Genomic DNA, 15,234 nt, shown 5'->3' with positions numbered 1-15,234 from the left:
TAAAACAAGCCCTTAATTTATGAGTTGGGTTCTACGTCACAAACACATACAAATTACCATTAAACACGCTTTTCCTTTACCACGTGACAGTATTACTAACCACACACACACACACATATACCAACATAATAGCAAACTAAACATGTGGATATCTTAACGACGCTTAATGCAAGTAAATGTAATGCTAAACGCCTCAGTAACCTTTTAGGTTTCTAAATTACCAAGTATGTCCGACTTAAAGTGAAATACCGAGCGGAGAAAACAAGCTCAACTCACTAACTGTTACCCCTCTTGTTTGTTTAAAGGGGGAAGGAACGTCTCTTAGGGCACACCTTACCTATCGATAAGTGCTTGCAGGACCAGAAAAACAAGCCGAACACAGCAGCCAGACAAACGGTAAAAGTGAGCCAGGGCAACATCACCAAATGACAACGACGGCTGCATTTAGCTTGCTATCTAACATAACTCCCCGTCAGATATAATAATATTACATAAGTTAAGCTGACTCTTCATTAAAACCTCGCTTCGAGTTTACTTCACCTGTCAAAGCTAGCTGCCTCTACTATTACAGCAGGTAGAGACGAGAGGAGATGCTAATATGGCTAGCTCACAAGGCGACAGCTAAAGCTATTATAATGTGTTACAATGAACAGTGGTGCTGCCTGAACGCGAATCCTATAGCGTAAAACACCAGTCCCACAGCGTAGACTCTCTGTTAGAACATAATCTGGGATAATATCTAGTCGTCATGAAACCTACCGGTGGAGATAAACCGACACGTAATCCTGGAAAGGTTGACTGAATGAAATCAATAACTTAGCGGTTTCTTTCGGACATGTCTTTCTTCTGCAAACATTAAACAAAAAAAAAAGAAAGAAAGAAATCACATCATGGTGAGGTCACTCAGCTCTCGCAGCCGCTTCCACAGCAGAGAGTGGTGTGATGTGATGATGCGCAGGAAGGTTACTCGGGGACAATGACCTATGACAACTTCTTCCGCTGTAGAACTAGTTCCAATAGATAACGTTACTCGCAACGGTTTTTCAATTTGGGGATATAATTAAAGTTCCTTTTTTTTAAAAAAACAAACAAAATATTTAAGCCTTATTTATTTTTTATAAGTATTTTTTAAAAGTATGACAATTAAATTTACTACTTGTCAAAAACACAGAAAGAACATCAGTATTTTCATGAAGTGAGACCCTTAAAAACTAACCACAAATTAACTTTCAAAAAACCTGCATCTTTGAAAATTTTTTCTCCTTTCTTGATGTCATAAAATATTGATTAATTTAAATTAAGTAAATAATCAGGGCGAACTACACTAAAATCAAGTCAAACCATAAAATATCTTAAAATATTAGCTAAAAAGTCAAACTCATCCTATCACTAATTTTAACTAAAATACCGCTGTTTCTTGGTAAGCATCATTAAATGCAGTTTTATTTCACAAGTGTATAAAACTGTGCTTTGACTTCCCTGTCCCTGCTGAATAATTTCAGCAAACAAAATCAAAACTTCCCACAAACACTTGGAATTTTGGGACTGCTGTATCCTCAAAATTAAGAAGCAATACATCTCACAGGAAGTGCTCTAAATCTACACGGATTTTAGAAGCTAATCAAAAGTCTTATAATATAGTGGCCATTCATGTTGACAGTTTATTTTTTATTAACTTTTTGTGTAGCCCTTGGAAATTTATGTTTTGTAGTTATGGTAAATACTTTGATTTCATGCTTCATTCTTAAATCTCCTGACTGTAAATCAAACTTAGTCTCTTTGGCTACGTTGGACATTTACACTAAGAACTGAATTTGTTATTGCTGATCTGAATGCCGTCTTTTAAACTAAATAATGTATAATATCATCTGTGAAACTTACTTAATCTTTGCCGTTTTTGGTTCCTCCAACTTATTATTGTTATTATTAATGTGAAACAGTGCAATGTTCTTAAACTGAACTGAGTTCTAAATAAGTCAGTACTTTCCATTATTCGAGTTGAGTATTTCATATCTGTTACAACTACGTCTAGAAACGCTTCATCCATGGCGGACCAATCAAAATTCCAATGCTTTTGTGGGCGGGGTTAGAGCGGTCCACGAGGTGATGCACCCGGAAGAGCCGGACTGTCAACTGACAATTGCACGTGCGTCGTGTGCCGGTGTGTTGTTATCTGGTTTCAGTCTCGAGCTTGGCTCCACCGTTTTATCCTATGCTGGTTCATAAATTCACCTGCCGTTGACCAAACACGTCACAGTATTATGCCCAGGGAATCAAGTTATTTTTAACTTTTTTTGTGTGTGAGGATCACATCTAATGCCAAAAATATAAGGGAAATAAGCAAGAGACTATGATCAAATGTCCAAACTAACCAACTCAGCTTATTCAAATTAATGATGAGTAAATTTTTTGTTGTGAATTGTGTACGCTCCTGTTTTGTCGATAACGTAAAATATGCCCTTGAGAAGGAGCTGAAGGAAATGAATCCTTGACGCAAACTAAAGAATATAAAATCTTTGACAATGCAGTTATGGGCCGCTAGATGGCAACAGAGGCGTTAAGTTTGGTTTATGGGATCATCATCTGACAGGTTCAAATTTAGAAAGTTTTTATTTTTCTGTTTGTGCTGTTGTTTTTGTCAGACAATTTTATGGGGTTACATTTTCACCCTAGGTTACTGTTATGCAAAAGGGGGGAAAAAAAGCTTTGATAAACTGTCCTGGACTGGTGACATGTCCAATGTGTACCATGCAGATGGAAAACCTGCATTGTGCTGCAGATAGGTACCTACTCCCATATATGACCATGCACAGACAAAGCATATTTGATGGATGGATGGATGGATGGATGGATGGCTGGATGGATGGACCTGCACACCTTTGAAATAATATTACGCTTATCTCACTTTCTTCTTTGCGTTGATATCAGCATTCAGCCATCTTTGATAGAAGATGATCGGCATCACTCAACACAACTTGGTAATATTGCACCCACTGTAAAAACTCCCACTAAACCTAAATATCAGGTGTAAAGTTAATGCTTAGTTCTAAATGAGTGCTATTGATAGGCACTTATACCACTCAGTTCAATGAGTGGTAAACTAAGCTTAAACGAGCTTAGTTTTAAAATCACACAATCAAATTCAATTACTAAAATGACATAATATAATTGGTACTTCTTTCACTGGAAATCCATCCCTTCCTCTGCCATTTTCTGCTCTGGTTTTATCCTGTTTGGAATCCGGGTGGCAGGAAAAAGATGCTGGGTTTTAGCCTGCTGCCACTTGTATAATATGAATTAATAATTTAGCTTGTGTCAGTATCTGTCAGTGTCTGAGACAGAGTAAAACTGTGTCACATTGTGGCTTTTCTTCACCTTTGCTGGGATAGGTACATGCCCGCTTTCCCCCCGGTTCCATGCACTTGAGATTCCTGTGACTCTTCAGATGGGTTTTAAACCTTCAATTTATCCTCTGTGTGTTCTTTAAGCACCAGCAAGCTGTTTGCAAACATGTATTTATGCAACAATCCGCCACAACGTTTAAGCCACTTAATAGCGAAGTGATTAACATTGACTATTTCGTTACAGTGGCAGCCGCCCAGGGATGGATGGGACACACTGGGATGTGTGCAAACTCACAATTGGGTAAGTGGAAGCAAAACTGAGTAAGCATAAAGATTTGAGTGACAATAAAAAGTAAAAACTGTTTAACCCCTAAGTTTTACTGTAAATTTTTTACTGAACTGTGCAGGCAGGCATAAATTGTATATATATAGAAGCAAAAACTGACAGCCTGCAGATTCTGGCTTGTGTCTTGTATGACTCTGAAGTCCCATTTATGCTTGCTAGACAAACTTAATGCATGAAGCTTGTGTTGGTATTTTGGGTGTCCACAGTCAGCAGATGTCCAGTTAAGAGGGAGAAAAGGAGCGTCCAGCCTTATTACTACGGACACTGATCAGAGTAAAGGAAATTTCAGATTAGGTCTTAGTCTAATTAAGGCAATTAGACCAAGAATTTACTTTGCCTTAAAATGCCTCCTTTAATGCCATCACTGAGACGAAAATGGAGAGACCGGGGACATATACAACCACGTAGGATGTCCTCACTGAAAAAGTGTATGGAAGTCCTCTAATGAAACAGACAGATTAATTACCCAAATTAACTTAAAGGATTAGGCCTAACATCCAGACACATTCTGATCCGGGCTGGAAGGCGGAATCTTCCTCCCAAATCCATTTAAAACTCTTGGAACATGACTGCATGTTGACGCATTAATCTAATCGATCTTAAATGGTCAGATCTGTTACTGGCTTCTCAATTCTGCGGCGTATCACACGAATGCATCTGAAAAACTAGGTTGATAGATTACATATTTTAAAATCTTTGTAATCACTTCCTCATGGAAAACTTTAAAGCAGCTATTTCAATCGTATGTTTTCATCTAGAGCCTGTAAATGTGTCGTATTGACCTGGAATTGAGTGGATGCAGATATCCTCATGAGAGAGAAATAAAAACAACAGAACCGTTGTTTTTCACTGGTTATTTATTTTTAGTTGCTATTCGTGTGCAACTTGCTAATCCTGAAAGTGTGTCCATAACAATTGGAGAAACAGTCTTTTGCATGGCCTTTGCTTGGTAACTGTGGCGTCCGGATGGGAAACTCCAGTCTTTGCTTCCATATTTGGACAGCTCGGGCTGCGAAGGTGACCTACCAGGCAGGATGGTCGTTAGGAAATTTTGGCAAGAAGTGAAAGATGGTGGGATCTGATATGGACTTAATCTCAACCAAGGCTGATATGGACTTAATCTGGAATCCGTCACTTTCTGATGGATTCCAGAAAGTGACTGCGTGGCAGAGCTGGTTGGAGGAGCTGAAACACTCGCTCCTAATGGTGCCACACAGTGGTATGGATATGATGGCAGTCCATCGACAGATGACAGAGTGACTCCCTGTTTGGGGAAAATAAATTAATTATTAGTACAGCGTCATGACCTCAGAATGGTGTTGCAACTCAGTAAAAATCATTCTTCAGATTCCAGACTTAAGCTTTGCTTGCACCTTACGTTGATCTTAATACCAAACCAAAAATAGACCACAAGCTATCCTTGGATTCTAAAGCATAATTCAACATTTTGAGTTCTGTTAAAAATTTTGAATCAGTGTTACCTGCAGTAGATAACCTCTCTTGGCATCCTTATTTAATGTAAATCCAAATTGGTTTGTCTCATAGGATGAAGCTAATGGCTATTCCGAGAGGGAGCAGGACCAGTTTTTCGTCATTGACTCAAAATGCTTTTGACATTTTTTGGAGCCCTTGTTTCAAATAGGAAGGTAAGAAGTAGCGCAACACATCCTTCCTCAATTTCTTGTCTTAATAATTGTAAACTAAAGTTGAACAGCCTTCAGCTGCAATTGTGAGAATGGTTTAGACTAGAAGTTCATAAAGTTGTGTCTGCATAAACCACTCGAATGTTTCTGAGATTGAAGATGTTTCCAGCACAGTAGAAGTCCACTTCAATCTTGGTCTCTCTCGTATTAGTTGTTAACTTTATCTTCTGAGGCCAGCTAATCTGAATTTAAACTAAATGAAGTTGACTAGATTATTACCTACTATGCGTCAGATATTTCTGGTTTGTAACCTTTTGGCATTTTGAAGTACCCCTTCAATGTCTTCCATTTAAATCTGTGTGCACATAATGATGATGGTCTTGTAGAGGAATATAATTATATTAATAGGAAGTGATAAAAGTACAAAGCTGTCTTACTTATCTTGCTGGAAAAGTTAGCTAGTGAGAGCTATAGAAAATATATGAGCATCCAATAACTTGAAATATCTAATTACCTCAGAGAAACATTAGAAACAGTTACGTCTGGTTAATGCTTCTTAATCATATTTTCTCTCTCCACAAATCAACTCATCACCCCACATGAAATGACCCAGACTTTAGGTGTTCTGGTTTTCACTTTCTATCTTGTTTGATATCAGATATGTTCTATGAAGGCATCCATGATATATTCTGGGTTTTTTTGGGGGGTTTTTTTGTTATATTTGAGATACTTATGAATAAAACTTAGTGGGTCTGGTAGATGAAACTACCAGCATATCATAGATATAAAAGCGGGGAACCTTTTTGTTGGAGATTTAAAAAACTCCAAATTCAAACTTACGTAGTCCCATTTAGAGGTGCTAACAGGAAGGTCTAAAGAAAATTATTATACAAGGCAATACCTTCAGCTTTTATTATCCTAAGTAATTATTTTACAATATACTAGATAGGTGGGAATAAATATTGTGCAATGACAGATTGAGTGCATTTCTGAAAGCCTACCTGAGATCCCAATGTGTGTTGTGAGAAGGGAAATGGAGCCGAAGCCTGGATGCTTTGACACGAGAGTCCTCCTTGTTCAAAATTGTTAATTCCAGTCAAGGTTGTAAATCCAGGTCCCACACACAAAGAGGAAAAGCCCTTCCCTGTCGGAGGTAGCTGCCTTTTTTCTTGAAAAGATTCTTGTAGAGTGACAAATGGTTGTTCATAGCCACTTGAGAAATCTAAAGTTGGACCGTGACAATTACTGAAGCAGCTTAGGCTTTGTGATCGAGGCATTGTAGGTAGCCCTCTCTCCTTGATTATGCTCCTTTGGTTTTTAAAAGGACCTACTTTCATAACATATTTGTTGTCATCATGTGCTCTTTGCATAATTTTCCCCATTGATCCATCCTTTTTGTTGTGGCTTTGCCTAAAATCAGGCATGTTTTGCAGAACGTCCTCATCCATCAGGTTCATAGTTAATGTTGGTGCAGTCTTGGGAAGGCCGGTTTCCAAAACGTCATCGTCTTCAGGGTAAATATCTAAATCGCTTTCAATTTCTTTTGCATCTGTAAGGAAGCACATGGAAAAAGTTTTAAAACGAGAACATTTTTGGGTAACGCGTGTCATTGTATGGTGGGGTAAGCAAGCTAAAACTTTTTGAGCTTGCTTACCCCACAACAAAATATAATGTGTGGCCAAGATATTGGAATCAGAAGATTTAATAAACACAAAGAAATATTGGGGTGACGTGGGGGGGGAAAAATTTTTTTTGGGTGAATTTCTGTTACAGAATAGAGTTAAAATGTTGAAAAACTGAATGCTGAAACTTTAATTTTCTCTCCAAACAAATTTAACATGGATGCTCTCTGTGCTCACTGTGCATTTACAGCATATTTGCTAAAAGAGAAAGAATATATTTGCCATTAGTAGTTTAAAGTTACTAGTTCATCTACACAAGGCATGGCTTTTGCAGGTTGGACTTTGACTTCTCCTGTATTTTTGGTTTCTGGATTTGTGCTCATTGTCAATCTAATATGAAGCACAGTTTTGGGGATTTTGCCTGTCCCCTGCTGGCTTTTAAGTCCATCACAACATTTACTTAATTAGCTAGTTAGTTGTAAAAAAAAAAAAAAAAAAAAAAAAAGCATGTCTATTTAAAAGCACACAGTCGCTCTGTAAGTTAACACACCTTGGCAGGTTGGCGTGGACATCAGAGGGCTGCTCACCAGTTCCAGAGGAGAATAAAATGGCTCACTAGCACTGGGTTGTCCAGATGAGTCGTCAGAATCATCACCGTCCTGGTCTGATTTACTAAGCTGTTTGCCCCTGTAAAATACAACACCCAAAACTCCATGTGTCAAAATGTGGAAAAATTGTTGTACTAAGTTCACATAACAAAATGTTAGTATACCCACCTTTTCTCCCGTCTTCCATTTCCGGTATTTCTGAACCCTTTGGCAAAGGGATTGTTGTCAATTTTCAGCTGCGTTATCTACATAGTGAAGGAAGAAAACGTGCAACTTATTCCTTAAACAAAGACAAGCAATACTTCTAGTCTCAAAATTATGAGTTACCTTTTCATTCTGATAGGCAGTGACAGCAATGAACTCAGTCTCTGGGAAAACATAGGTTCTGAAAGTGCTGTATGGGAGCTTCATAATGTCATTGGCTCTTACAATGTGAAACCTCGGTTGATACTTATGCATGGAATTTAGGATTGTCTGGAAAATCAACAACGGTCATAAGCAAAATTATCAGTACCTACAATTTTTAAATATTTAGAATTGAATGCTACTTACAAATCCATGCCTATCCGACATGTTGTTGGTGAGTTTGAGCTTGTGAAAAGCAACAGGCTTGCTCATCCACTGCTCCCCTTTGGACGGACTGTCTGGGTGGATGTACATCCGCTTCGGCATCTCCGGGTCAGCTTTTCCAGCAACTGTCCAGTGGGAGTTGTGAAACTTGTAGCGGCAGTCGTCAACTGCAACAATATCCATCAGCAGGATGTATTTTGCGCTTTCGTTCAGCCCATCCACACACACCTTGAAGGGTGGAAACATCCTCCTGTCGTTGACAATTGAGTGTGGAAAATGATGCAAGAATTAAAATAATGTGCGGTTCTTGAAAACATATTTTACCAATGAGTCAACTTGAGGGCAGTTTTCAAGCTTGTTTCCAGTTTTAGCTATGTTAGCAAAAGTGGTAATATTAAAGTTAAGCTTGGTAGTAAGTTGAACTTCCTGTCCTCAAGACCATTTTTGTCACTTAATAATACATCTTAGCTGCAGTTATAATGGCAAAGTTGAAACTACACCTCTTTATAATGGACTTAAAAAAATGCATTACTCTTTCAGTAATATTTAATGCTTAGCAGCTGTGCGAATGCTAAAGTCGAGCTAGCAAGCTAGGCTTCTTAACACAGAAGCTTGTTTATGATTGAAATGTCTCTGCGTGGTTATAAGGGAATAACTTTAAATTTAGTATTTTTTTTAGAAAGAAATTAAAAAGTTTGTCACTATTTCAGTTTTGACCTAACTAGTAAAAACATTCAGGCAAAGTTGAATTTTCTAGTAAGCGAAGTTTCTTAACTGTTCCCGATATGCGCAATAATGACAATAATTTATACAATCTATAAATTACACATTGTTAGAATAGATTCTAAAAGTTATTTTTATCAGTAACATTTTATACTTTGACTGCTAGTTTAGCTATACCACAAAGGTAAAATTTGCTGACGGCCAAAATTCCTCAATAGGTAGTACTTTTCCCTGCTAAGTTGTTGGCGTTGATTTAAAAACCCTCAACATCATCAATTTTGCTAGAACTTAATTATTCAAGCAATTAGTTGTTAATCCTATCATATTTTTTGTTTAAATAAATTTCTAAACTAAAATGGCCACTGGTTTTATTGGTTAAAATCCAGCAGTTTGTTTTCTTAGTGTGTCAGATCTACTTGCCTCCCAGACTTCGTGATAACCATCTCAGTCCCCATCTTGTGAAATTCACTCCACAAATCCTTTGATTCCAGCGTGACTTTCGGATCGTCATCCAGCCATTGTTCGGGCTGTTCGTGGCGCTTCGTGGACCGCGGGTGTACTCGCCGACTCCGGAGCTCCATAGCTGCGCGCAGCCGTGCGTCCGCGGCGGCTACGGACGGGACAAGTGAGGACTGTGCGCTGGGAATGAACGCTGGCAGAGAAAAGGCGTCTGCTCCGTCAGCTTGGAAAGGTTGGTAAGCCATGGGAACCGCAGCAGAGGACACTCTGCGAGTGCGCTTGAAACAGCAACTGTCGAGGGAGTGTATTGAATTCTTTGTACCATTACCACTACATCTTGAAAGTCCGTGCACTTACACATGAATCGATCCATTAGTAAACGTTTACAGAGGGAACGGCGCATATGAGGATCATACGTAAAGCTGGTGAAAAAAGTAAATTAAAAATAAACCCAACTCGAACAGGACCACACACGGGGGAAACCTAGAGACGTGGACTGTCGCGCATCTGCAGTGTCTTGTAAGTCGTCACCAGATAAACCCAAATTCTGAGGACAGCGCGTCACAGTCTTAGACACACTAAGGAGAGGTGGGGGCGGCATTAAGCCCTCTGGCTCATGATGGAAAGGCAAGAAACACAGCACATAAATGACCCGCGGCTGATTTCAAGCGGTAGGTCGGCCGCGAAGTGAACGACAGGACCATACAAGTGATGAAGGAGGAGACTCCAGCTAAGGTCCGGTTGGAAGTATTCCCTGAAGAAGCTGTGTAATTTGCTTCCCTTCATATTAAAATTCCTCGAGCCAAACTGTCATCTAGGGATTAAAAAAAATATATGTTTGGAGGAGCCAAAATGTCTTATTTAAGACATTTCTTATCTTTTGCATCTTTTAGAACACCTGATGTCAAAACAAGAGCATTAAGTGACTCCTGTAGTCTCAACACTTTTTTCCCCCTCTTGTCCTAAAAGCAAGGAAAGCCAATGGGACATTTTATAGCTAAAAATGTCCATGCCTCAAGGCATCTCACAGTGTTAGGTGGGAACTAGGATGACAAAAAGGGTCCACAGTACTCAATATTACATGACACTCAACTTTGCTGCTTTGTGAGCTGGCATTCCTGACCACGGGAGAATACAAAGATTCACTAGGCTGTTGTCCAGTAGAGTATATATTTTTTTCTAAAGTAAGAGATTTACATAAACTTAAGTTGCTATTTATCTAGTTTATTTGAGAAATAACATAATGTGATGGTTGTAGAGGCATTTGAGTAACAGATATATTTTAAGCTCAAACACGTCATAGGGAAATAAAAGGAAATAAGGCAACATATTAGGACAAGAACTGTTGTATGTTTAGCTGTTTAGATGCAAAATGAACAGGTTCACTTCTTAAAATTGGCAGCATTTTGGGGTAACAACATTATGTGGGTATATTGAAGAAACACTTAGACGTGGTTACTTAGATTGGTCTTGGATATTTATTGATGAAAGAAGACTTTACAGCTATTGTCCAGGAGAGTGGGGCGGGTTCCTCACTTGAGGTTGAAGAGTTCCTCACTTATTCCTCACATCTGTACCACACAGGTCTGGTCTTTAAACTGACAGGTATAAACTAAAACTGTCAAGTAATAAACTAATCTGCCTTCATGTATGTGAGCTATTAATGTTATTTTTGAAGTACTTTTTTTTATTTATTAAACCAAGTTCTTTGTAGCTCTAAGAGATCAGTGCTTCCTACTCAGGGCTGGATAAAAGTCTTACAGTGCCCTCTTTTTAATCCTTTTAATGAAACTGGTGGTGTCTGATGCGGGTGAGAGTATCAGTCTAACCTTTAACACACTTGGCCCACTATGATATAGAATAGAACCATGTGTTGAAATATTGTCACTTTTAATAATATCTGGTTTTCGAATCCTTTCATTTGCTGTTTTTTCTGTCAGCTGTAGAAGGGAAAGTAGCCAAACTGAAGGAACTCATGAAGCTAATGAAGAGGAAACTTTAAGGGTAGAGGAAGTGCGAGGATTTGGTTTTTCTGTGTGTCAATTTAGTTCCCGTGTTGTCTCGTCTGCCCTTGATTGCTCCTAGCTGTGTCTCGTGTTTCCCGATTGCCCCTTGAATTTGCAACTTAGTGACCCAAAAAGCACATTTTATCCTTTAACTGACTCTAAATGTCAGCTGGGTTGAAAAAAACAAAAACAATTTGGAGTATTGTGTTAACCCAGTCCATGGTTAAATATGGACTTGGATTGATATAACTCCTCCGGGTTGGTTTAAGTAGGTTTCCTAACAAAAAAATGTGTGGTAACACTTTATTTGAAGGGGGTGAATAAGACTGTCATGACACTTTCATAAACATGACATAACGCCTGTCATGAACATGAATAAGTCTTCATGAATATTTATGACTGTTGTCATAAAGTGTCATTCTGTAAATTATGACACTTTTAATACAAAGTTGACATTATTCAAAATGTCTTTATGACAACTTGACATTAACCAAGAAATCATTACTGTTTAAACTTTACCTTTAATAACATAAAGTTACCTAATTTTTAAAGTGCAATCAGTAATACTTTTATAACAAATTTATATCAGTAATGATTTCTTGGTTAATGTCAAGTTGTCACAACAAAGACATTTTGAATAATGTGAACTTTGTATTAAAAGTGTCATAATTTACCGAATGACGCTTTATGACAACAGTCATAAATATTCATGAAGACTTATTCATGTTCATGACAGATGCTATGTCATGTTTATGAAAGTGTCATGACAGTCTTATTCACCCCCCTTCAAATAAAGTGTTACCAAATGGGTTAGTGTCTCATGTAAAGATTACCAAAGACTAATCATTTGGTTGAAAATGGCTGTGAGTGAAACATAATGAGCCTTCTTCATATCACTTTTCTAATTAAACAAACTGGGTCTCAATTTCTGACCCAAGGTTTGGTTAAAACTACCATTCTCCTTATAAGCAGGCAGAAGGCTTGACAAAGAGAGTGGGGAGAAGAGACCCCGCTATAAACAATGAATGTCCTTTGAAAATGATGTTGATTTTTGAAATGATGCAAAAAAAAAAAAAAAAAAAAAAAGAAATCCTTATTGGGGGCCACATGTCCCTCAATACTGTCTCCTTCATGGGTTATTTATTGTAGATGTTTTCACAACGAAACAAACACAAAAGCACAATTTTGTGCATAGACTGGCAGCTAACAAGACAAAACTGAGAAGAAAATGTAACATTACACATATGCATGTATTTGTGCAAGAAAAAAATAACAGCAGACTATTTATGAGAAACTGAAAAATGTCGTAAATACCAGCAGAGTTGTAAACACTTATTGAGTTTGTCGATATCACTAGTGCTGCTGTTCAGAAGGATCTTTAATAACAGGCCTTTGTGCACTGAGGATGCATCAGTCTGTCGCTGAATGAGCTCTCCATTCCTGCTACAGCTTCATGCATGTGGTGCGAGGCATTGTCCAAGAGCAATGTCCTCCTGGGTCAAGGGGCCACCCTGGGACAGAGTTGGCCTTCCTGATGAGCTTATCTAACTGTGTCCTTGGCCATGTACTAAAGGTAAGCTGCTGCCCCAACAAACTACAGTATAGAAGATGGCTTATATCACCACCACGTCAGAAAGAGTCTCCAGGAGAACTCCCTGCGCTCCAAAAGATGGAAGCCTTAGAAGTGGATGGAAAAGTCTGTCATGTAGAGGCTGAACATGGAGTAGTTCTCTCCAGAGTCTCTGTACAGCAAACCAGCCTGTCATAGACATGGCTATACGTCCTCACACAATGGGAGCACTCTGTGACGTAATTCAGTATCCACTGGGACAGGTGGTGAGCCACCCCTGACATCTCCCATGTAACCCTCAAAAGTCTGGCTGGATAGTTTTAAAAGCACTATAGAAATCAAAGAAAACGACCCTCGCAGTGCTTCCAGGCTTCTCCAAGTGGGTCAGAGCTCAGTGCAAGGCATCGTCCACCCCAATGCCAGACTGGTAGGTAAACTGTAGCAGGTAACTCAGCGAGGGGCGAAGATGATTATCAACCAACCTCTTGAGAGGACCTACAGCGTCTCACACCTGTATTTTTTGCAGTTCACTTCTCGCTTGAAGTGTCGATAGGGAAAAGATGGTGGTCAGGATGCAGTCTGGAGCAGAGAGGATGGTTGACAGCTGAGAGGTGTGAAGTTCACAGAAGAAAGGAAGGCAGTCATCAAAGATGAGTGGGGTTGCAGTTGGGGAGACTAGAGTGGAGGTGAGGTGAGTGTTTGATCAAATTTGCTGAAGTTGGTTCAGATCATTCACCTGTCATCAGTTTGTGCCCAAGTTGGAGATGAACTAAGTTGTGATCTTAGCTCCCCTAGAGGACGGGAGGTGATGAACTGTATTCCTCCTTGATGATGGGATACAATAAGTTGAGTGTTTCATTGCTCACAAATGTATTTTGCATCGTAGTTTTGTAAACTTAAAAGAGAAATAACCAGATTTGCAAATAAACTGTCTCTAGTACACATTTAGCTATATTTCAGATTCATAGTAACCATATTATATTCCCAGTTTGAGCTTGCTAAGAAGCTTCCATCTTTGCCTCTCGAATCTTCCGAGGGATTTGCTGTTTGTTTATCTTCAACTCTGAATCTGGAAACTTTCAAACATGCGCTGCTTATCAATGACGTTTTTTTTTTTTTCCTTCACTCTCTCCCTTTATCACAATGCACGAAAAATGGAGAAAGTCCAACTTCTGTCAACTGTTTTAAAATGTCTGAGAAATGGTCAAACTAAATCCGATCGAGACCGTTCTTACAACTGTATAATTAGGTTTAAATTGACGCAGATGATTCTGGAACAAAAAAACCTGAGCCAAGGCCTTCATTTTCCATGTGAACTTAAATTTGGGATTAGAAATAATGAGATCACAGACATAGGAGGTTAAAATTAGGTGTCTTTGTGAAGCGGCCTTACCTTCTCCTTCTATAAAGGGTGAAGAGCTCAATAAACCGCCCAGTCCTTTAGGTGACATTACTGTCCATGAAGTTCGTTTGAGGATAGGTAATGGCATCTAGTCCTCAGCCTTAATCTTTTGAATGGATTCTTCAGTCAAAAAAGGGCTTTTGTAGTCTGCAGCAGGTAATTTGTGTTTTGACAAACCTGTTTTCTGTCCTGTTATGACCCTGCTTAACTTCGCTCTAAATTTCAAAGGTGCATCTGTGTACTGGGGATTGGCCATAAATGACCCTACATCCTTGACAAGATTATCTTAAGTTCAACATGAAAAACAACTGCTTATGTTCAATTAGCCGGTGTTGGGACGCTATTTTGCACAGCAGAGAATCATGCTTTAAAACGGAATACATTCGCCAAGCATTTGAAAGATTAAAATTTCCTCCATGTGTTAGTTGTCAATCGACCACTGTGGCCTAATTTAACTCCCTCACAGTCTGGTCTACCCTTCTTGCTGTACTTCTAAGGTCTCCTGTGGGAAATCCAGGGCTATGCCAATGTCTGGAGCTCAATGCATGGTTCAAGTGTTTTTGACTCCTATCACAAATTCTCAAAGAGTTGATATGTTATGATCATTGATACTTTCACAACAAATACAATCAAAAGTGCTTTGAAAAATGTATTTTTCCATGACAGATTTCTTTTGCTTTTGATGTTTTGACGCATTTAAATCTTTAGATAACCGAGTAAATATTAATTCCAGACAAAGATAGTCGGATTTCAAATAAAGCAGTTTTTGTATTATGATTTCATTTAAGAGACAAAGAATCCCACTTATTGAACCTATTTAAATAAGACCTGTTTAAATACACAAAGTTCAAAGACAACTCTCGCATGAAGCAAACAAAACAGAATGTGATCTAAACCAGTGGTCCCCAACCCCCGGTCCGTGGACCAATTGGTACCGGGCC

At 38.8% G+C, this 15,234-nt stretch overlaps 2 protein-coding genes across 10 annotated transcripts in view; both read right to left on the bottom strand.

The window, feature by feature from the left end:
• Nucleotides 1-971, bottom strand: part of acaca (acetyl-CoA carboxylase alpha) — a 44,485-nt gene extending 43,514 nt beyond the window's left edge. For all 8 annotated transcript variants that reach the window (XM_015035047.1, XM_015035048.1, XM_015035049.1 and 5 more), the window contains exon 1: nucleotides 760-971. The gene's annotated coding sequence lies outside the window, so the exon portion shown is untranslated. The remainder of the gene's footprint in view (nucleotides 1-759) is intronic.
• A 3,558-nt stretch (nucleotides 972-4,529) lies between these two features.
• Nucleotides 4,530-10,007, bottom strand: LOC106949059 (T-box transcription factor TBX2-B-like). 2 transcript variants are annotated; one of them, XM_015035045.1, is made up of 7 exons: nucleotides 9,277-10,007; nucleotides 8,116-8,383; nucleotides 7,891-8,037; nucleotides 7,732-7,808; nucleotides 7,506-7,642; nucleotides 6,335-6,882; nucleotides 4,530-4,954 (listed from the first exon to the last, which is right to left on the bottom strand). In XM_015035045.1, exons 1-7 carry the CDS (start codon nucleotides 9,558-9,560, stop codon nucleotides 4,544-4,546), a joined length of 1,872 nt encoding a protein of 623 aa, XP_014890531.1. In that variant the 5' UTR covers nucleotides 9,561-10,007; the 3' UTR covers nucleotides 4,530-4,543. The 2 variants fall into 2 exon arrangements, with proteins under 2 accessions (XP_014890531.1, XP_014890532.1); XM_015035046.1 differs by lacking the exon at nucleotides 9,277-10,007 and adding an exon at nucleotides 8,458-8,678.
• Between the last annotated feature and the right edge of the window lie 5,227 nt (nucleotides 10,008-15,234).

Source organism: Poecilia latipinna, unplaced genomic scaffold (genome assembly GCF_001443285.1).
Source record: "Poecilia latipinna isolate Pla-1442-1.1 unplaced genomic scaffold, P_latipinna-1.0 Scaffold322, whole genome shotgun sequence".
Taxonomy (NCBI): Eukaryota; Metazoa; Chordata; class Actinopteri; order Cyprinodontiformes; family Poeciliidae; genus Poecilia; species Poecilia latipinna.
The sequence above is the reverse complement of the archived record's forward strand: the minus strand, read 5'-3'. Positions and strand labels throughout refer to the sequence as shown.

Bases quoted from the DNA above. Each gene is read 5' to 3' on its own strand.
- LOC106949059 (XM_015035045.1), bottom strand. From the start codon at position 9,560: ATGGCTTACCAACCTTTCCAAGCTGACGGAGCAGACGCCTTTTCTCTG. The intron at 8,038-8,115 runs GTAAGTAGCATT...TTGATTTTCCAG, and splicing joins TGTCGGATAGGCATGGATTT to ACAATCCTAAATTCCATGCA. The intron at 7,809-7,890 runs GTAACTCATAAT...TTCACTATGTAG, and splicing joins CTGCCTATCAGAATGAAAAG to ATAACGCAGCTGAAAATTGA.